Source organism: Candidozyma haemuli (genome assembly GCF_002926055.2).
Source record: "Candidozyma haemuli strain B11899 chromosome Unknown D_2014730914, whole genome shotgun sequence".
Lineage (NCBI taxonomy): Eukaryota > Fungi > Ascomycota > Pichiomycetes > Serinales > Metschnikowiaceae > Candidozyma > Candidozyma haemuli.
Genome location: NW_020289911.1, coordinates 1,149,221 through 1,170,411, shown reverse-complemented (window position 1 = coordinate 1,170,411; position 21,191 = coordinate 1,149,221). Strand labels below are relative to the sequence as shown.

The window sequence follows — 21,191 nt, the reverse complement described above, 5'->3', positions numbered from 1 at the left end:
GATATTGACTAATTACAAGGTTTGTTGAGGAAGGCGGCTCTAATGGGTCAAGTACCATCTGCCCTTGGCTCTTCTTCTTTGCAAGACCTTCCTGCCGTTCTTCGTTCTTAAACGGGCCAAGAAACCAAAAGTTCTCTTTCTTTTGAGCGTCGATGGCTGGTATGTGTTACCTCTGGACTTGAATCTCTTTTGTACAAGATTCAGGAGGAATGAAAGAACCGAGGTTTGTGGTAGCAGCTGGGCAACTGGAGATATTCTAGATGCTTGATTGGCAGGAGAAGCAAGACTCGAAGTCACAAGTGGCTTGTTCAACATGGAAAACTGACGAGTGGCGTTGATGCCGACTCTAAAAGTCCTTTGACAATGCTTCAAGCCAGCGAACATTGTATGGTGTGTGTGGTTGAGTTGTATTGGAAATTTTCCACTAGGCCATAGTGCAGGTTGGTCGAATTTGATGAAGTTGGAGGACAGGCCCAGAGAGCAGGCGCTTCCCTGCAGTACCGACATCCAAATTTCGCACCATGATTTTTTGAGATGAGTCCTGGGTGCAACTTTCAAGTTCACATTTACGTGAAGCCGGATTCTATTTACGATGTCGAGTTTCCGTCGAATGAACAAAAGTATCCCTAGTCAGGTGAGTAAGCCAGTTTTGGCTGAAATCCAGGGAGAAAAGCCCATAGATAAGTCCCGTGCTGAGGCCTTGTTGACCAAGTTCATCAGTACTAGTGAGGCCATCTCATCGGCCATTCCAGGAGCCAGCGATGGGGTTGAATTTTCCAACACTGGGTTTTCCAACGTTGCTGGTACGAATCCTAAGCTTGGACAGTTGAAGAGAATCCAAAGAGAGTTGAGAGGTCTTCCGCCGCTTCTGGCAGAGCTCGATACTGAGTACAAGAATGACGAACCAGCACAGAACAAGAAGATTACGTTTGATGAGTCTGGCGAGGCTGTTACACAGAACAAGAAGATCAAGTTCGATAGCGAAGAGCCTGAGGAGGCCGAGGCCGAGGCTGTAGCTGAAGGTGAAGAGGAAGCTGTGGAAGAGGCTGAAGAGGCTGAAGAAGCCGAAGAGGAGTCTGCTGAAGATGTTGAGATGGAAGAGGCGCCAGCGGCTGCCACTTCAAGCTTGAAGAGACTGCGTGAAGACGATGAAGAAAAAGAGGTTGAATCCAGCAAGAAGAAGCTGAAGACCGATAAGCTGGAGAAGAAGGACAAGAAGGAGAAGAAGGAAAAGAAGGAGAAGAAAGAAAAGAAGGAAAAGAAAGAAAAGAAAGAGAAGAAGGAGAAGAAGTCGAAAGATGAATAAGTTGCATAGTCGGTGTACCACACCATGTATAATAGCATTACTAGAGAAGAAGAGTTGTAGGAACAGGCAGAAAACAATGGTGTTTACGAAGAAGTTGAGGTGACTTGAAAAGGCAGTAGGAATAGTGACGAGGAATCAAATATGAAGAAATTCATTATATGCTTATGGGAGGTTCCAATCCATTAGGTATAGAGAGCATTGCACTAGCTATACACATAAGAAACAACCAAACCACCAATTTTCCACCATAATCAAAACCACTAGTAAAGCATAAGTCAACTTCAACCATATCATCCACTTCCCATGAATCCCACCGTGTATCCCCGTCAACCCTACCACCTTACGTCTTAACTATGGTGCGCCGTTTGCAGCCATTACAGCTTAGTACTATCCCTCCACAACCCACCGCCATTTCCACCACCAAAGCTTGAAACCGCTCAAAAACCAAAAAAACGTCAACTAACACATCCACTAAAACCAAAACACCCCTTCTTCTTCCCCAAAACAACTTTCCCTCTCGCCTCCACCACCCACCACTTCCTCTCCAACACGCTCACCAAATGCCTCTGCGCAGCGCGGTGGATCAACATACATAAACAAACCACATCCACGTCTTGCCATAGAAAAAATAACCACCCATCCATGAAAGCACACAAGCCACGTGATGGGCCTGTTCAGGAAGAACCACAACAGCTGGACCAGCCGGACGAGACGTTTATAAATAATTCAGATTATGACAATTCGACTATGAAGCAGGAAGCGTCAGATCACGTCCAGTCTGATGAATCCATGGATGAGGAAGATGGAGATGGAGATGGAGATGAAGATTTGAATAATTCAACGTTTGTGGATGCCAACGGGGGCGAGGAAGATAATACTAAGGTGGAAGAGGAGGATGAAAATGTCACTTTGGCTGAACTTGAGGACCTGAAGATCTTGCCTGAGGAGAACCAGAGGGAGAAGGAACCGGTGGCGCCGCTTCCACTGCACCCGCCGTCTTCACGGGAATCCACTACGAAACCTGCCTTGGAGTTGAAGAAGGCTGTCAAACAGAAGGACGAGATCAAGCCCAGGTTGGTGATCCGCAAGCTTATACTCACCAACTTTAAATCCTACGCTGGCGTTCAGGAGATTGGGCCTTTTAATGCATCTTTTTCCGCTGTGGTGGGGCCCAACGGTTCGGGAAAGTCTAATGTTATCGATTCGATGCTTTTCGTTTTCGGTTTCCGTGCCCTGAAAATGAGACAGGGTAAGCTTTCTGAGTTGATTCATTCTTCGGAGTCTGGCCAGAAACTTGATTTTTGTCAGGTTGATATCCATTTTTGCCATGTTATAGATGACCCCGTTGATCCGCTAGCCGCTTCTGACGTTTCTGGCTCCGAAATCGTTATCAGCAGAAAAGCTACAAGAGGCAATACCTCTCAGTACTACCTTAATGGCAGATCCAGCAATTACACAGATGTTACACAGTACTTGCGTGACCAGGGAATTGATCTAGATCATAAACGTTTCTTGATATTGCAGGGTGAAGTGGAATCCATCTCGCAGATGAAGGCCAAGGCCGAGAAGGAGAACGATGACGGTTTGTTGGAGTACCTAGAAGATATTATTGGTACCAGCAAGTATAAGTCATTGATAGACGAGAATCTAGGCAAGATGGATGAGCTTAATGAAGTTTGCCTAGAGAAAGAGCATAGATTTGAGTTGGTTGAGAACGATACGAATATTCTTGAGGAAAAGAAGAATGACGCGTTGCTCTTTCTAGAAAAAGAGAAGCAGCTCACCAATAAGAAGTCGGTCAAGTTTCAGGTAACCATACATGAGAATCTGCTGTCGCTTTCGAAGTACGAGAAGACAGCCAATGAAGTGGCCGAGCAGCTTAGCGAAGAGAAGAACAAGAACATGGAGCTCAATATTGAGGTTGACGAAGCCCACAAAAAGAAGCAAACTCTCCAGAAGCTGATATCAAAGGTTAACGAGAAACTTACCCTGGCCAATAAGAAGCATAAGACGTGCAATAATAAGAATGTGGCCCTCGAGGAGAGAGTTAAGAACTTAGAGACCAAGGCAAAGAAAATTGAAAAGACAAAGCAAACTTCTGAAAGAACTTTGTCCTCTTCTTCTCACCAATTGAAGACTCTCCGAGAGACTGAAGACCAAGCTGCTCAGGATTTGAGTTCCTTGAAAGAATCTTTGGAGAAGGAGAGCGCAAAGCTTTTTCAGCTTCGTGAAAAGCTTGCTGATAAGACATCTCATTTTTCGAAAGAAATTCAGGAGCTCGAAGCCCAACTTCTTCCGGTCAATGATAAAGTGAAAGAAAAAGAGAGTGCTATTCAACTTATCAAGTCGGAGCTTGAAATGCTTGAGGAACAATCCAAAAGAACAGACCGTCAGCTTCAGCAGGCTTCCCTGAGGCTCCAGGAAATAAAGAAAGAGGGTAAAGAGAAGGAAGCCGAACTAGACTCATTAGAAAAGAAGCTTGGCCACATCAAGGAGCAAATACTCTTGGGTGAGGAGCAATGTGAAAACTCGAGAAAGCTGCTTGAAAAGAAGAAGCATAGACTTAATTCTGCCCGTCAGCAAACGCAAGACGCTATTAATGCGGTTTCCAATACCCAAAACAAGAACAAGGTCTTAGTTAGCTTGACGAAGCTTGCAAAGTCGGGTAGAATTTCAGGTTTCTTTGGTCGTCTCGGTGACTTGGGTCAGATTGACGACAAGTATGATGTTGCCATCTCTACTGCATGCCCAGGTTTGGACTCTATGGTTGTTGATACCGTCGAAACAGCCCAAGCCTGTATTGATTACCTCAGGAAGAACAAGCTCGGATATGCTAATTTCATCTGTCTTAATAAGCTTCGAAACTTTGACCTCGGTCCTATCCAAACTCCTGGAAACCCCATGAGCGTGAAGAGACTTTTTGATTTGATCATTCCAAAAGATAAGCGTTTCTTGCCAGCATTTTACAGCAAGCTTTATAACACTTTGGTCGCCAACAACCTTCAAGAAGCTAAGAGCGTTGCTTATGGCGCAAAGAGGTATAAAGTGGTGACACTTGATGGTAAAGTTGTCGATACTTCTGGTGCCATGTCTGGTGGTGGATCACATTTCGCCAGAGGTGCTATGAAGTTAACTTCGAACTCAAAGATGAAAGATACAGAATACTCTGAGGAGGATCTAGAAAAGATGAGGTCCGAGTTAGCTTCCATGGAAGAAGATGTCACTGAGCTCCAACGTGAATGTGAGGAGATGGAGAGCAATCTTCAAAGCTTAAGGATTTAGCTCCAGAGACTGAGTTTTCCATCAAACGCGTCCAGCTTGATATCCAAGCTTTGATCTCGGAAAAGAAGGAGGTTCTGGCAAACTGCAAAAAGCTTCTTGCGCAAAAGGAAAATGAAGACGGATCCTCAGAATTGGAAGGACCCATCAAGGAGAAGACGAAAAGCCTTGAGTCTTTAACCGCCGAGAATGAAAAGCTACAACAGCTGATGGTGGAAACCGAAACGAGAATATCGGCCCTTCAGACCAAAATTATGGATGTCGGTGGTGTCGAATTGAAGATTCAAGATTCTAAGGTTGGTTCTTTGAAGGAAAAGATCGAATTGAATGAAGCCAAAAGCTCACAGAATGCAATGGCGCTTCGAAAGTTAGAGCATGATACCAAGAGACATACGAAGATTGTTGAGGAAAGCGAGAAAGAGCTTGAATCAGCACACGTTGAGGTTGAAAAAATCAAGGAGGACCTCTCCGTCAGTTTGAAAGCTATAAGAGAGATTGATGACGAAATTGCATCCCTTATGAATGAACGTACGGAGCACGAGTCTGAGCTTGAGAAGGTCGCCGAAGAGGTTGAGGATCTTAATGCTAAGATTAATGAATTCAAATCGGTGGAGATTGAGCTCGAGAACAAGCTTGAAAAACTCAACGGAATCGTCCGCAAATGCCAGTCTGCTGTTGAAGTGGCCAAGCGGGAGATCCAGAACCTTATTGTTCGTGATTGTGGTCCATATATTGATTGGATGCCAGAAGATGAGAGAACTAAATACGAAAGTTCTGACATTGAACAGCTTACTGAGGATGCCATCGAAGACGTGAACATTGCCAATGTCGAAGAGGAAATTGAGACGCTCGAACAGTATATGAATGATGTGAAGGTTGATATTGAGGTGCTCAAGGAATACGGTGAGAAGAAGAAGGAGCTTGAGATTCGTCGTGCTGATTTGAACGAAACGGTTGAACAACGTGATGGAGTAAAGAGCTACTGCGAGGAGCTCAAGAGAAAGCGTCTTGACGAGTTCATGGAAGGATTCAACACCATCTCATTGTCCTTAAAGGAAATGTACCAGATGATCACCATGGGCGGTAATGCTGAGCTTGATTTGGTTGACAGTTTGGACCCCTTCTCGGAAGGTATCATGTTCAGTGTCATGCCACCTAAAAAATCGTGGAGAAACATTTCTAACCTTTCTGGTGGTGAAAAGACTTTGAGTTCTCTTGCTCTTGTGTTTGCTTTGCACAAATACAAGCCTACACCGTTATACGTCATGGACGAGATTGATGCTGCTTTGGATTTCAGAAACGTCTCCATCGTTGCCAACTACATCAAGGACAGAACCAAGAACGCTCAGTTTATTGTTATCTCGTTGCGTAACAATATGTTCGAGTTGGCACAACAGCTTGTGGGTATCTACAAGGTTGATAACCGTACAAGAAGTATCTCCCTTCAGAACAAGGACTTCTTGAATGAAAAAGCGGTGAAAACTTTATAATGATGAATATGCTATCTAATGCTATGCTATGGGGGTTCTCCACTGTGGACTGGTTTCAGTACCAAACCCTTCCTCGTCTCTTCTTTTGAGGATAAAGTGTTGGTCCAACCAGTCAATTAAGTCTATAAGGTTGGGGATTTCATTCATTTCCTTCACGTACAGCCTTGGGATCATGGCGCTGAACATTTCAGAAAGATGATGCTGAGTTATGCGGTATGGCAAGCCGTAGCTGAGTGCTAGATCAAAGAAGATCTCCACTGCTGACCACGGTGCTGTTTTATGTTTGGCGAAAATGGCAGGATTAGCTAAGGCTCCACGAACAGCCATCACTCCATCAACGCCAGTATATTTCGCAATTCTTTCAAAGTCGTCGTGGGTGAAACAGTCACCGTTGGCAACTACAGGAACATTAACGGTTTCCTTGACAAGCTTAATGGCATCCAAGTTGGCTGGTTGAGAAGAACGGGTCGATTTGGTTCTTCCATGAACTGTGATGAAGTCCACGCCAGCGTTTTCAACCTTCTTCACAAATTTAACTGTTTCTTCCAAATCACTGTGGATTCTGATCTTGGTCTCGATGCAAACGGTATCGCCATACTTATCCTTGACTGCCTTGACCATATCTGCTACAAGATCAGGTTCTGACATCAAAGCGGCACCAATACCTTCACGAACTTGCTCTCTGATTGGACACCCACAATTTAGACCGATACCATCGACATATGGATGCATCATCTCCACAAACTTGAGAAGGTCTTTGACGTTGTTGCAGCCAACTTGAACAATAACAGGTCCATCATTTGGGTTTGTGGAATAATCGCTGATTCTTGCAATATCGTTTCGGACAAACTCCCTAGCCAAAATCATCGGCGTATAAACGATATCAGCATCATAGTGCCTGACGAGTTCTCTGAAGGGAAGCTTGGAATAACGGACCATGGGTCCTACGATGTGAGCTGGACGGCCATGAGTTTTTTTGATGGTTTGTAAGATCCGGAGCGGGTTATTCTTTGGATCCCTCGGCGTTAGCTTATGTGAACTTGCTTCAGCGTTTGTCATGAATCTGCTTTTGGGTTCTTCGATGGGCTACTGAAAAGTAGTAGGAACTTTTTGATGACAAGAACGTGACCATGCACGTGATATGGTTGCAAAATTTGATCCCACAAATATACCTTTAAACGACATAAGAGGGGTGCTGAAAGACGGTACACTCGGTCTCCTGAAGCTAAGGGCCCAGAATAGACTGTGAGGGGTCCTTGAAGAGCTTTTGGCAGCAGGGTACCACATCCTTTTCAGACACCCACTTCTTAGTGTATGCAGTACACACCCATATACCAGTACCAAGCCAGTCTTCATTTCTTAGGATACTACCATTAATTAAATAGAAACTGGATCCACTCATATTTTAGTTCATTTGGCTACTCATTCATATCTATCATATCGCCGTTAACCTCATTGAAAAGCTATATAGTACATATTTTTCTATAATACAAGATTCGTGCCAACCTCCCCGTTTTACTCCTCCTCAGAAGACTCTGAAGACGCATCGTCGTCAGAAGACTCCTGGGCAGGAATACTATTGAGGTCGAACGTGGAGGGTGGTAAGCGGGAACCTCCGTTTGATCTTTCAGCGTCATCAAACAACTGGAGTTGTGATTTCAATTGCTCAAGCTGATCAATGTTACCGGAGGAATAAGTGGACTTCTTGGACTTGGTCATGGCATTGGAGGCAGCCTTTTTGCCAAACAAGAAATCGTAAAGCTTCAAGACCGTACGGTCCTCAAGCTGGTCCATATCAAGTTCAACTTCCTCTTCATCACTGATAACCACATCATCCTTGATGATCTTAATTAATGCTTGCAACTTCTTGTCGTTCAACGTTGGAACGACCTCGCTGACTTGTTTCTTCATTTCGTAGGTCACCACTGGCTGATCATCATGGCGGCCCTCGGCAATAGAGTTGGACCTAGCCTTCTTAGTTCTCTTGGTCTTCTTCTTCTTTTTACGAGAAGACTTCAACTTTTCATATTCAGTTCTCTTCAATTCATCAAGTTCTTGCGTCATTCTCTTCAACTGGTTCTCCAAGAAAGCAATAGCTGGGATATTGGACAACATAGCTTCAGTCACTTCACCATCGTCATCTTCATACTCATCACTATCGTATTCTCCATCAGATTGTGCTGGAGATGGTGCTGGCACAGGCTTGGCAGCCCACTTCTTGTTGAAAAAGCTTTCAAGACGACGTCCCATAGCATTCACATCAGTGCCTTCTGGGTTGAACAAGTAGCAGTTGGAAAACACCAACCTCACATCCCTTTCAACGTCATCAGCGTTCTCATACTTGTTGTTTGCAAGATTAGACTGAATCGTGCCGAGATCCATTGGGGTCTTAACAACCTCAAAGTAGTTAGGGATGTTCAAAGCAACCGGGTCAACTGGCTGCAAGAAAGGAAAGTTGATGTTATAAAGCTTCTTGGATGTCATTTCCTTAACCACCTGGTTACTGAAACGCAATTCAGCAGCATACTTCTTCTTTCTGGGTCTCACATCGTATGGCAATTCCTTTGACTTTGGAGGGTGGATAGTTCTCTTTGGTCTGTGAGCAGCAACCGACTCGGTTTTAGGATCATCGCTCACAATAACGTTGCGCCTTCTGGAAGCGGCACCGGAATTATTGGAGTGACCATTCGCGGCAAGAACCTTTGGAGGGATATTAAGCATGTGTTTTTCAAACTGAGCCTGGATGTTCTTGGCCATTCTGGAAATACCCGAGGATTCTCCATTAAACTTAATACAGTTGTCAACCATGAGATTAAAGTCATCCACAATCTGCTGAGGATCATCGTATGCATTTACCGAGAGCTTCCGTTCAATCGTTGAAAGATCCATTGGTCTCTTGATGAAGTTATAGTAGAATGGGATATTCAATTTAATGATATCCACAGGGTGAACAAACGGACCGGCATCTTTCAAACGTTTGATGGCCTTGATGGTGTTATGTGCGAATTTGTTCTGATGCTTAGGAATAGGATTAGCTGGAAGTTTGGTCATATCTGGTTCTGGAGGAGGTTTTGGTGCTGGCTCCATCTTGGAGGTGTCAGCCTGGAAACTGGCAGTCTCTTTAGGCTGCTCTTCCGTCTTTGCCTTCTTGGAAGCTTCATCCTGGCCATCCTCTTCCAACTTGTGCTTTTCAGGAGATGGCGACGGGTTGGGAGGGGATAAGGGCTTTTCAGGTGCTGGGGTTTCCTCAAGATTGGATGATGCGGCATGCGAAGCCTCCTCTTTCTCGAAAACGTCAGCAGAAGGAGTCTGGACCGGCGTGGTGGTTTCAGGAGCACTCAGCTGTGGAGCCGGCGTCGTTGTAGCATCCACCGAATCCACTGCCGGTTGTTCTGTGCTGATTGGATCTGACATTATAATGGGGAAATCTCTTTACCTTTTTCAATACCCAAAGTCACGTGGTGATAACAAGTGGGGGAGGTAAAGGTGCGGGAAATTAAAATAAAAAAAAAAAAAGGAAAGGGGGAAAAAAAGGGAAAACCACAAAAATGGGATTCTTGCAAACTGGCCAATCACAGAACGCGAAAGTAGGGTTGAATGCAGAGCTTCGACTGTGTTCAGGAGCGAGAAAAAAAAAACTTTTCAAAAAAATGCGGATTTTTGGCCCTTGCGACCTGCTGGGAAATCACGTTTATTTATATATCTCCCGCTTTTTGCTGGCGCGACAATAGACAGCTGTGCGCTTCTCACTGGTTTTTGGTATTCACACGCACATTCCTGCACGAATGCTGGACGAAAGCACAAAAAAAAAAAAAAAACCTGGCGAATCTTTTTTGAGACATCCCCAATTCACCACATAGGAGGTGGTTCCAGAAATTGCCTTTGGCTGCTCGAAAGAGCACCACCTATGGAGGGTTTTCCAGTTTCCAAAAACTTATTCCTAGTTTTTTGCAGATCTCTAAGAGAGGGTCACGCTTTGCCAGGGGGATTTTTAGCTGGCCCGGTTGCCACCGAATGAAACTTGAGAAGGTGCACTTTGTTATCACGTGACACCTCACTTTTTTTTTTTTTCTCTTTTTTCCTCATCCTCCCTCATCCAACTCGTATAAAGGGGATACTTTAAAAAAAAAACCATGGGTTGCTTTTCAAGGAATTTCGGTACCTGCACGTCTAAACCTATCCCCATTAAACCCGTAAAAAAAGGGAGCAAGAGTATCGAAAGCATCAGTTTCATAAAGGTTGCCTGAATTCTTCGTCACCCGATAGGCCGAAGGTGGTGTCACCAACAGCCTCTTTCCCTTTTCAAACATTACCCGGGTAACCTGCACCATACATGCCGAAATATTCACGAATCCAACAAGTAAAAAGGGTCTAAAGGTGGATGGAAAGCAAGTCGTTGGATGAGAAGCCCTTGTTACATGTGGGGCACCTCCGTAGACGAGCAGCAAGCCTCTCTTGAACACAGCCGTCACAGAATACATGCCCACAGGCGGTGATGGCGGTATTTTTCCAATTTTTCAGACAAACAGAACACTTGGTAATGGACCTCAATGCCTCTAGCTGTTTCTCGTCTTCTTCAAGAATCGACGAGGTGTTGTTCTGCTTGTACTTCTGGAGCAAGCTTTCTGTGGCACGAAGCTTGGCGTCTAGCTTGCTGAATGCCACGGTCTTGCTGCTAATCTCGCTTGACAAGTCTCCATTCTGCTTCTTGAGCTGGGCAATATCCTGCTTTGCATCCGTAAGCTCCTTCATGATCGAGTCTCTCGTCTTGCTGAGCATTTTGAGGTTCTTTTGGAGGTTGGTGTTCTCCAGCGTAGACATTTCTTTGATCACCTTGTAGTCATTGACAGACTTGGATAAGATCTCAATCTTGCTCACGTAAGTCTTTTCTATCTCATTAAGCTTAACCACCATCTCTTGGGATTTGGCAATCTGGGACTTGAGCACCTTATTCTCCGCAGAAAGTGAATCCTTCACTCTCATACTGGCGAAATACTTTTGGTCGGCCTTGTTCTTTTCAATGGTAAGCTTCTTAACAAGACCTTCATTATCAACAGTCTCCTTCATCTTATCCAAAGTAAGACTTCTAGTTTGTTGGAACGCAACCTCGATTTCTTTAACCTCGGTACTCAAAATTTGCAACCGCTTGACAAGCTCGTCTTTCTCGAGACTTTGAAGGTTGGCGTCTTCCTCTCCTTTGTATTCATCTTGTCTTGTCTTCTCTAGCTTGGAAAGTCTCTCGTTGAGGACTCTATTCAATTCATTCACCTCAGCATTGGTCTTCTTATTATCCATTTCGGAGTTGGCGATGGTTTGTTTGGCCAATAACTCGTCTCTGATGGCTCTAATACGAGCAAGATCATTCTCGCTTCTCGATAAAGTCTCCTTAAGACGCGAGTTCTCCTCCTCTAGTTCATTATTAACCACCTTAAAGTAGTTTCCATCCTTCTCTTCTAGAAGCTTGACTTTACCGACAAGTTCTTGCTGGGATTGGGTAATATTGGAAAGGGATTCTTGAAGGGCCTTGTTCTGAGCGACAAGTTCGACAAATTTGGGAGACTTGGAAAGATCTTCTTCGGAGAGATTGCTCAAACGGTCTTTTAAGCTTTCTGTGGTGGTCTCAGCACCAGACAATCTTGTAGACATTTTATCTAGCGCTTCCTTGGAAGAAGCCACTGCTGCTTTCAACTCTTCTGCTTCGATGCGTAGCCTTTCAAGATCTTCTTTATCTGCTGATGAAATGGTGACGCTATCGCCAGAGGCCTCAACTTTACCGTTCGCCAAGGCACCATTCTTGTCGTGGCTACCATTAGATGTCTGCTCTTCCTCTTCAACCTTAGCAAGACTGTTGCTCTGGATACGTTGTAAGGTGGCCAGGTCTCCTCTATCTTTCACTTTCTGCAAAGCAGCTAGTTCGTTCTGTAATTCAAAGAGCTTCTCTTGGAGCTCCTTCTTGGTATCCTGAGCAGCAGCAAGGTCACCTTCAAGCTTCACGACATCGCGTAGCTCTCCAGCATCCGAAACAGCTGGTTTAAGAAGACCTGCGAGTTTAGATGCTCTGGCTTCCAAGACTTCCTGGATATCCGAAGCAGAAGCAGCCAAATCTAGCGCCTCAGCCTCGCCAGCACCGCAAGACTTGAGAATCTGAGAGAACCAAGTCTCCAATAGCTGATGAGCAGCTACAAAAGTCTGGTAGCGCCTCTCATACTTGGAAAGCTCTAGTTGAAGCTGTTCGGCTTGGAGCTTGTAAAAGCGCATCTGACGCCAAATAGCCTCTTTCTTGAAGTAAACAACATCCTGCTGAGTGAGCGGACCATCCTCGCTTAGCTCCTGAAGCGGTTTCTTGGATTTGGCAAACACATCGGACTCGACCAGACTGAAGGGTCTCTTCTTGTCTTCCGAGCTCATGACGACACGCAAAGAAACCACACTGAAATGAAAAGATTAATAGATTAGTAGACGACGTTACCTTTTGTATAAGTCGGGATGCAAGAGAAAAGTGGGTTTGGATGGGATGAAGCCGTGGTTGTAGAAGTTGATATTATTTTTTTCTCCTTGACTAGTGCGTATAAGAAGCTGGACACGACCGGTGTATAAGCATGGGATGGAAGCCAGCCAGGGTAAGGTTCTGGAAGGAAACAGCTCCCAATTTTGATATTTGTGGTTAATTTTGGCGAAGTTAGACTCGGCTGAGTCGGTTGTATGTTTCTGGTGGGTCTGAAATTGCATGGAATGTTCAGTATTGTCTGTGTTGAGAATGGCTGCGAAGAATCTGGACTCTGTGGGAGGAACCGTGTAATGGAGGCTTAAGGAAGGAGATTAAGGATAGGGTATTTGGAGGGTTAGGAGTTTAGAGTTGTATTGTTTGGGCTGTGTTTGAAATTCACGGGTTTCGTGGAGGAGATAAGGAACGTATGGGAGGTGTGGTAGGAGGGACATGGTCATCTGTGGACTCAGGAATGGCAATAGGACGTGGGGAGGTCGTTTTGTGGTTCATGTTTGGAAGTGTAGGATGTTTGGTAGTTCTTGTCAAGAAGTATGATGTAGTGTAGGGTAAATGGGGTGGAATATGGGACATGGAGGGTGGAACCAGGGCAATGAACGATGTATATGGATGAAATGGATGGAGCTGGATCATTGTACGCCAAAAGACGGCCGTAAAGGTCTTGGAAAATGAGTTTTGGACATCTTTAGGGTATAGGGGAACCTTGGGTTGCTGGTCCAGTGGATCAACGACAGCAGCGGAATTTTTCATCAAACACAACGAACATAGCTAGGAATAGAAGTAGCCCTCTAATTTTATTAGTAATTTTCCTTCAACAAACAAGCTGGGCCACTGCCCAGCTGGAACTCCCAGGAAAACGACTCACATGGTATTTAAGGGGCAAGAGTGGTCCATCACAGGTCCAAATAAGCTTCCCTGGAGCCTCCAAAAACGACAAAAACGTCATTTCCCCTTCAAAGCCATTACTTTCCAGTAAACCCCAAACCAAAGCAAAAAAAGCCAAAACCCAAGTATTTATCTCTGGCCTAGCCTTCCACTGACCAGTATACTTGCTAAGTCAGCAAGGCTCATAATACCCAAACCTGGCCATTTCCAGCCAGTTTCACGAAAAACACATAAATCCCAGAAACCACCGTTTTCTGCCACCCATTTCTCCAAGACACCCATGTCTGGCTTTTTCTTAATGTAGGCTGTTCTGTTCCTGAAACCTACACATCGCGAGAGACCAGTGCACTACTTAACCCACAGACTACTAGTCTTTTCCAGACACCCAAGAAACCCAATCCCAATTCCACCATGCAGGGGTTCAATTTGCTTATACTAAGCTGTCTTTGGCTCCAGGCGTGGGCTGCCAAAGATAACTTGTTCAAGAACTGTGACCAGCTGGGGTTCTGTTCGAGAAACAGACACTATAGGCGTCAAGTGGAGGCCCTGGGGCAACACGTTCCGTACTTTGTGGATCCACAGTCGCTTGAGGTTTTGGAGGATCAGAAGATCGAGGGAACGATTCTTAAGAAGCTTGAGCTGAACGAATTGGTGTGGCTTCCATTTGAATTGTCGTTGTTGAAGGGTGATAATGTACGGTTCAAGATTGATGAAGATAGACTGGGCGTCAATGTTAAGGGGGTGAACACGAAGAGGTATGACGAGACGGCACAGGCTATTTTTGATGCGCCAGAGACTGGAAAGTATGATTCGTTGAAGGATAAGGTTAAGATCACTAAGGAATCGGTTACGTTGACGTATGGTACTGATGGCCAGTATAAGGCTGTGCTTGACCTTAATCTGGTGATTTTGACGGTGTTTTATAAGGGTGAGGCACAGATTTCGTTTAATTCGAAACAGCTTCTTAACTTTGAACACTACAGAACGGAAAAGACCAATGGTCTTCATACTCATAGTGAGTTGGAGCTGACGTTCGATATGTTCCATGATTCGTTTGAGGATGCAAAGGAAGATACGCGTAAATTAGGCCCAGAGTCTGTGGCTGGCGATATCGTTTTCCATGAATTCCAACACGTCTATGGTATTCCAGAACACCCAGATAAGTTGAGTTTGAAGGAGACTACAGACACTCAATGGCCATACCGACTCTTCAATGTGGATATTTTCGAGTACTACTCGGACTCGAGAATGCCAATGTATGGTTCTATTCCTATTATGGTCGCTACTAAGCCAGAAGTTTCCGTTGGTGTCCTTTGGATGAACAGTGCTGATACGTATGTTGACGTGAAAAAGAACTCCAAGCCAAAGGATGTCAGTACGCACTGGATTTCCGAGGCTGGCGTGTTGGACTTGGTGATTCTGGTGGGCGAAAAACCTGATTCTATCAACCAGAACCTTGGTCGTCTAACAGGATACGTTGCTTTGCCCCAGCTCTTTGCTTTGGGCTACCATCAATGTCGCTGGAACTATAACGATGAGGACGATGTTTTGGATATCAGCAGCAAGTTTGATGAACATGGAATGCCTTACGATACTATTTGGCTTGATGTGGACTACACTGACCAGAGAAAATACTTCACTTGGCATCCAGATGCTTTCCCAGATCCTGCTGGTATGCTGCGCAAATTGGACCACACTGGTCGTAACTTGGTCATTCTTCTTGATCCTCATTTCAAGCTTGGCTACGAAGTTAGTGACGAGGTGGACAGGAGAGAGATCACCCAAAGAGATGCAAACAATGCCACGTATAAGCGCCACTGCTGGCCAGGTGAATCCTTATGGATCGACTCTCTCAACCCATCCGCTCAAGTTTACTGGGATAAGCTTCATGAGTATTCTAAAGACAATAAGGTTTTTGGAGAGGCTGAAAATATTCATATTTGGAACGATATGAGTGAACCATCTGTGTTCGATGGCCCAGAAACTAGTGCTCACAAAGATAACCTTCACTACGGTGGCTGGGAACACCGTTCTTTGCATAATCTTGTTGGAAAGAGCTTCCACGAACTCACTTACAAGTCTCTTGTCAAGAGATACCAAGACAAAACCAGACAACGTCCATTTATCTTGACCAGATCGTTCTTTGCTGGCTCTCAAAGAACTGCTGCTTTTTGGACAGGTGATAACATGGCCAAGTGGGAATATCTTCAAACTTCTATCCCCATGATGTTGACATCAAGCGTGGTTAACATGCCATTTTCTGGCTCAGACGTTGGAGGTTTCTTCGGTGATCCTTCTAGTGAATTGCTTACAAGATGGTATCAAACAGGTATGTGGTACCCATTCTTCCGTGCACATGCTCATCACGATAGCAAGAGAAGAGAGCCATGGGTTGCAGGTGAACCTTTCCTGGGCTACATGAGAGATGCCTTGAGGTTGAGATACGCCTTGCTTCCAGCCTTCTACACTGCATTCTACGAATCAAGCACTAATGGTGCGCCAGTCATCAGACCTTTGTTTTACTCCAACCCAGAGAACACAGAAGCTTATGGTATTGATGACCAATTCTTCCTTGGAAACACAGGTTTGATGGTTAAGCCTGTTACTGAGAAGAATACTCGTAACGTTCAGGTTTATATTCCAGACACGGGTATTTACTACGACTACACCAGCGGTGTTCCACATCCAAAAGCAGTCTCGGTATCTTCTCCAGGCTACATCAAAAGAGGTGTTGAGCTTGGTGATATTCCTATGTACCTTAAGGGCGGTTCGATTCTCCCAAGAAAGGATAGATACCGTCGTTCATCCAAGCTTATGCATAACGACCCATACCATTTGGTTGTTGCGTTGGATAAAAAGGGTGATGCCCAGGGCTTGTTTTACCTTGACGACGAGGAGTCCTTCAAATACAAGGACGGCGATTTCGCTGTCGCTGCATTTGAAGCTACCGATGGAACCATCAAGGGTAGTCTCTTCGTTGGAAACGCCAAGTTTACTGAAGACCTTGAAAGGATCTTTATTGAGAAGATTACTATTTTGGGAGCTGGAGATGTTTCTTCTGCCCAGGTTTCTCAAAACGGCAAGAAGTTCAAGGCTTCCATTGTGAAACACGAAGGGCACATTGAGATTGTCGGTATCAAAATCCAAATCGACAAGGACTGGTCTGTCAAGTTGCAGACCGCTGCTGCTCACGATGAGTTGTGATCCATCTGCTGTGACAACTGAGTATCGGGATTATAAGGCTTCAACGAAGCCAGATCAGATGCTGCTGCTCGTGTAAGTGACACTGTACGAGAAATCTTCGACCAAAGATGGTGCTCCATGCATTTAGGACACTTTCCCTCTCGAGGAATCAAATCACCCGAACCACGAAGAAATGCCCGAAGAATGCAATGTGGATGAAAATGCAGCTCACACGAGCACATAAACAACCCATCGACAGCGTCGATGGTACCTTCACATACGAAACAAGATTCATTTTCTCGTTCCACGAGCTCCACTGCTCCTTCATTCTCTACCGCTCTCAACTGATACAAAGAACCGTCCCCCTTTGATGTAAACGCTTCGTCATACGACATACGTACAACCTTGGCCAGACAGTCCACTTTAAACCTATTCTGCCGCCAAGTTTCATATACCAGGTCGTTAAAGATCCAAACTTCCAATGCCATACGTCTAAACGCTGTAGACTCCACCAAGAGCCTTATATTGCCCATACGGTGATGCACAACAGCAGCAGATTTAGCAGATTTCGATATCTTCACCAGAATGTGTCTAGACTTGAACGGATGTTGCAATGCCAGCTCAAACTGCAACGCAGCCACTTTAGATGGAAACCCACATACACATGCCACCATAACCCACGGTCTGAACCCCATTTTCTTCGTTCGAAACGCCCCTCCCTTATTTATATAGCCATTGTGTTGCCGTAGGCGTCTTACCGGGTCAGGAGTAGAGCCCACATAGAAGGAGCCAGGTTTGGGTAGGGACTGGAGAAGGTACACACAGTAGAACTGGTGCATCTAGAGGGTATGTAGAAAGGAGCGAGAATGAAAGGGATGGATGAGATTGGAAAGTGATGAAGAGCTGACTTTTTGTGGTTCTTGGATGCTGGGGTGGAGTCTATAGACTGCCAGAGAACATGTTGATGTAGGTAGTTACTGAGAAGCATCGCGATGGGTAGCAGAGATGGGGGTAGGGGAAGTGGTGAGTGGGTATTTATAGGGTGGAGGAAATGGATGGATTGTGGTTGTTTGGTGGCGAGGAAGACGTTGAAATGAAAATTAGGGCTTTTAAAAGGCTGGTTTGGTGGAATAGTGGAGACTGACTGGTGCTAGTAAGTGCTCGTTTGCAGCCATTATCTATGGTAGACATATGGTGGACAGCTAAACAGTACACAAAGTAGAAAATGGTCAGACATTGTGTGAAAGGAACCAATTTTAGCGTAGAAACCTTAAATGGCCATTACCTTCTTCAAAACTTCACTTGAAGCCTATTTGGATGGCCCACTGTGAGTTGCTGTGTAAGCTTTACCAGCAACCACTACCCATCCATATCCTTCCCAATACGTCCAAGTCGACTAAAAAGTACTATTTATTTTCCAATTGTATCCCCCACATGCCATTCCCTGGTGAAACAGCCAGGCAGGGCCATGCAAGGGTATGCCAGGTTGTCTATGCCATTTGCAACCATACAATGAACCATCCAAACCGCCAATAACAAGTGAAAAATAATACAATTGCTTTTTCCCAGCCCAAGCTACGGCGGACCAATTATTCTCCAGCACAATCGCCCACCTCGAACAAACACAATCCATAGAGAATGTAAAAGCCTATAGAACAAGTCTGGAGAAGCCTAAATGAGACATTCAGGAACACCAGCAACCAAGAGGGGCCAGGTCCAGTTGGGCCAATTTACATGAAAATGGGTAGGCCTATTTGTCTAATTTACCTAAGCACGTAAAGCTTCCATTTGATCAATTAAGCCATTCAAATGCCCCTCCCTGGTTTTCCATTGGCAACGGTTTCTTCGGTTATGCTTTCCGAAGAGGCGCAACAAGCCAAAAAAGAAGCCCTGGAAAAGTAAGAACCTACAATAACAAAGACAGAAGGAGGTTTGAAAGAAAAAAGAGAAAAGCCAAAGTCTTCAGACTTGAATCGAAAAATCAAAGACGTTTTCTTCTTTCAAAATATCTCCTTCATCTTCCCAGGACTTTCCCTTGCGATTCTTTGTTTCGTAAAAAGGTCAGTTTCGCAACCCTGGGCTCTTTTTTTCATTGAGCCTCGCCGGTTGATTGCGTATGGGAAGTCGCCCAAGACAGCAGAGACCCAACAAGATGGCCAATTTTGCAAAGAAGTTCATTCAAAATTGCCAAAACTTGAAATCCACTTGGTCAAACCTCCTGGAAAAGTTCTAAAAATAGATTTTCTCTCTTTGCCCTCTCCTTTTTCGTCCACCCTTCCAAAAAGCTTCACCTGACAGGGTCCTGCAGCATAGCTCTCGAGGTTTCCCTCATAGTGAAGGAACAAAAAGTTTCCAGCCTGAACCGAGAACAACTGTGTCTATACCTTTTTTACAATCGGGCCAGATCTTCCATAAGAGACGTCCTAATTTCTTCCTTTTGTTTGTTTGATTCTGTGGTTGCTTCGTTCAGAAACGCTGTTTGGTTCCGGTGACCCGAGCGTTATTATTATTATTTTTTTTTTTTTTTTTTTTCAATTTAAACATACCTATTTTGCTTTAACAACAAGTAATGTCCTCCAGAAAAGAAGAACCAGCTCAAGGCGGGCTGAATGACTTTGTCAAGAAACTATTTCAAATGCTACTGGAAGATAAGTACATGAGCGTGGTGCGCTGGACTGCTAGTGGTAACAGCTTTGTCGTATTGGACACCAACGAGTTCACCAAAGAGATACTACCGCGTCACTTCAAACACTCCAACTTTGCCTCGTTTGTTCGTCAGTTGAACAAGTACGATTTCCATAAGGTCAAGATCTCCAACGAGGAGAAACAGCACTACGAGTATGGCGACGATGCGTGGGAGTTCCAGCATCCAGAGTTCCGCAAGGACGATATCAACGCTTTGGAAAACATCCGGAGGAAAGCTCCAACCAAGAAAGAACCCGCTTACGACGCTAACCCACATTACGACCTGCAAATCGCCCAGATAAGGCTGGAGTTGGCCCAGTTGCGTGATGAGAACAAATCCATGGGCAACAAGTATAAGGGACTTCTAAACAACGTGGCCACGCTAAGAACGTTCAACGAGCGCCAGTACCACTCTATAGGGATCTTGCTTAACGCATTGAACGAAGCTGGCATCAAAATTCCTCCTTTGGATCTTCCCAACCCAAATGTCATGAATATGGCTCTGCCAGCAGGTGCTGGCCCGCAACCAACACAGGCTTCACCACAGCAACCGCCTTCGGAACGTGCTGTCAAGGTCAAACAAGAACCACAGCAGCTGGTATCCCACCTGCGATCTGGCCTGGGCTCTGTACCTGAATACGACTATAACTCGCTGGGCCGCCAAGGGCCTTCCAGCAACAGAGGCTCTCACTCCAGCCATCCAAGCATGAACCACGTTAATCACACGAGACACCCGTCTTCAACGCTGCCGTTGGGTGGTGACGTTGTGGGCCCCGTCTCTACAGTCAGTGTGCCAAACCCAAAGTTCCATGTTTTATTGGTTGAAGATGATAATGTGTGCATCCAGCTATGCCGCAAGTTCTTGATGAAATACGGTTGCCAGGTGACGGTGGTGACAGATGGTCTCAATGCTATTTCCACAGTCAAGCAGACGATTTTCGACCTTGTGCTTATGGATATTGTCATGCCCAACCTAGATGGTGCCTCGGCAACCAATATCATCCGTTCCTTCGACACTAGAACGCCAATTATTGCCATGACTGCCAACATCCAGGATGCTGATTTGGTGAATTATCTCCAGAACGGTATGTCGGACATTTTGGCCAAGCCCTTCTCCAAGGACGACCTATATGCTATTTTAACCAAACACTTGATGTCGGCGTCCAAGGCTGCTGAATACGAAAACGATAGCACTGAGATCCACACGATACCGATGGATTCGAATGCATCTGGCGTAGACCAGCAGTTGGGAATAGACCAACCTGTCAACATGGGCCAACACATGCCTCTGCAGAATTTATCAGAAGACCCAATGGGTCAACCCATAATGGACTCTATGGAAGCTGTTGATCAGCCGGCGAAAAAGCAAAGAACCCACTAGGTTCTTTATACGAAAAAAAAAAAAAAGAACGTTTTTCTATTCTTGTGAAATACCATTAATGCTTATTTTCTTATGCACTAGACCACCCTACTTCTCTATTCTTTTGAGGCAACACTTTAAAGGTTGAGAGGAAAGTCCTATCTTCTCTTTCAAAGCAACCATACTGGAACTGCTCCTTGTAGCAGCATCTTTGCTTCCTCTAGATACCAGCCATACTAAGTAGTGATAACTTCACCAATAGAAGGAATCCAATGATCTCAAGATAACGAAATCATCCAAATATTACCAAAAAAACATAGCTGTCGAAGCTAAACAGACCTTGGGATGGACTTGAATAAGACGCTTCAGGTCGAACATGCCTGCTTGATACTGCTTGTGGCAGCTCAATGTATGGTACCGTTGTTTCCCAAATTACAGCAGTCGTCTTATAAAACTGGGTTATGACTGTTCTTGACGCTCTTAAACTCCATCTTGGCC

General features: G+C 45.0%; 8 protein-coding genes across 8 annotated transcripts; 4 read left to right on the top strand and 4 right to left on the bottom strand. All coding sequences in view use genetic code 12, as the record gives it.

Moving 5' to 3' along the window:
* Positions 1 to 39: 39 nt before the first annotated feature.
* CXQ85_002954 (mitochondrial 54S ribosomal protein bL34m) lies at positions 40 to 384 on the bottom strand (the record flags this gene model as incomplete). The annotated part of the gene is made up of 1 exon (XM_025486615.1): positions 40 to 384. The coding sequence occupies one exon, from the start codon at positions 382 to 384 to the stop codon at positions 40 to 42; it is 345 nt and encodes a 114-aa protein (XP_025344165.1).
* A 208-nt stretch (positions 385 to 592) lies between these two features.
* Positions 593 to 1,306, top strand: CXQ85_002953 (uncharacterized protein; the record flags this gene model as incomplete). The annotated part of the gene is made up of 1 exon (XM_025486614.1): positions 593 to 1,306. The coding sequence occupies one exon, from the start codon at positions 593 to 595 to the stop codon at positions 1,304 to 1,306; it is 714 nt and encodes a 237-aa protein (XP_025344164.1).
* A 642-nt stretch (positions 1,307 to 1,948) lies between these two features.
* SMC4 (condensin subunit) lies at positions 1,949 to 6,075 on the top strand (the record flags this gene model as incomplete). Its single annotated transcript, XM_025486613.1, has 2 exons — positions 1,949 to 4,541; positions 4,589 to 6,075. The coding sequence occupies 2 exons, from the start codon at positions 1,949 to 1,951 to the stop codon at positions 6,073 to 6,075; spliced, it is 4,080 nt and encodes a 1,359-aa protein (XP_025344163.1).
* A 21-nt stretch (positions 6,076 to 6,096) lies between these two features.
* DUS4 (tRNA dihydrouridine synthase) lies at positions 6,097 to 7,134 on the bottom strand (the record flags this gene model as incomplete). The annotated part of the gene is made up of 1 exon (XM_025486612.1): positions 6,097 to 7,134. One exon carries the CDS (start codon positions 7,132 to 7,134, stop codon positions 6,097 to 6,099), a length of 1,038 nt encoding a protein of 345 aa, XP_025344162.1.
* Positions 7,135 to 7,590: 456 nt separating this feature from the next.
* Positions 7,591 to 9,489, bottom strand: BDF1 (chromatin-binding protein; the record flags this gene model as incomplete). The annotated part of the gene is made up of 1 exon (XM_025486611.1): positions 7,591 to 9,489. One exon carries the CDS (start codon positions 9,487 to 9,489, stop codon positions 7,591 to 7,593), a length of 1,899 nt encoding a protein of 632 aa, XP_025344161.1.
* A 957-nt stretch (positions 9,490 to 10,446) lies between these two features.
* Positions 10,447 to 12,483, bottom strand: BRE1 (E3 ubiquitin-protein ligase; the record flags this gene model as incomplete). Its single annotated transcript, XM_025486610.1, has 1 exon — positions 10,447 to 12,483. The coding sequence occupies one exon, from the start codon at positions 12,481 to 12,483 to the stop codon at positions 10,447 to 10,449; it is 2,037 nt and encodes a 678-aa protein (XP_025344160.1).
* A 1,393-nt stretch (positions 12,484 to 13,876) lies between these two features.
* On the top strand, positions 13,877 to 16,669 carry ROT2 (glucan 1,3-alpha-glucosidase ROT2; the record flags this gene model as incomplete). Its single annotated transcript, XM_025486609.1, has 1 exon — positions 13,877 to 16,669. The coding sequence occupies one exon, from the start codon at positions 13,877 to 13,879 to the stop codon at positions 16,667 to 16,669; it is 2,793 nt and encodes a 930-aa protein (XP_025344159.1).
* Positions 16,670 to 19,217: 2,548 nt separating this feature from the next.
* SKN7 (kinase-regulated stress-responsive transcription factor) lies at positions 19,218 to 20,714 on the top strand (the record flags this gene model as incomplete). Its single annotated transcript, XM_025486608.1, has 1 exon — positions 19,218 to 20,714. One exon carries the CDS (start codon positions 19,218 to 19,220, stop codon positions 20,712 to 20,714), a length of 1,497 nt encoding a protein of 498 aa, XP_025344158.1.
* Between the last annotated feature and the right edge of the window lie 477 nt (positions 20,715 to 21,191).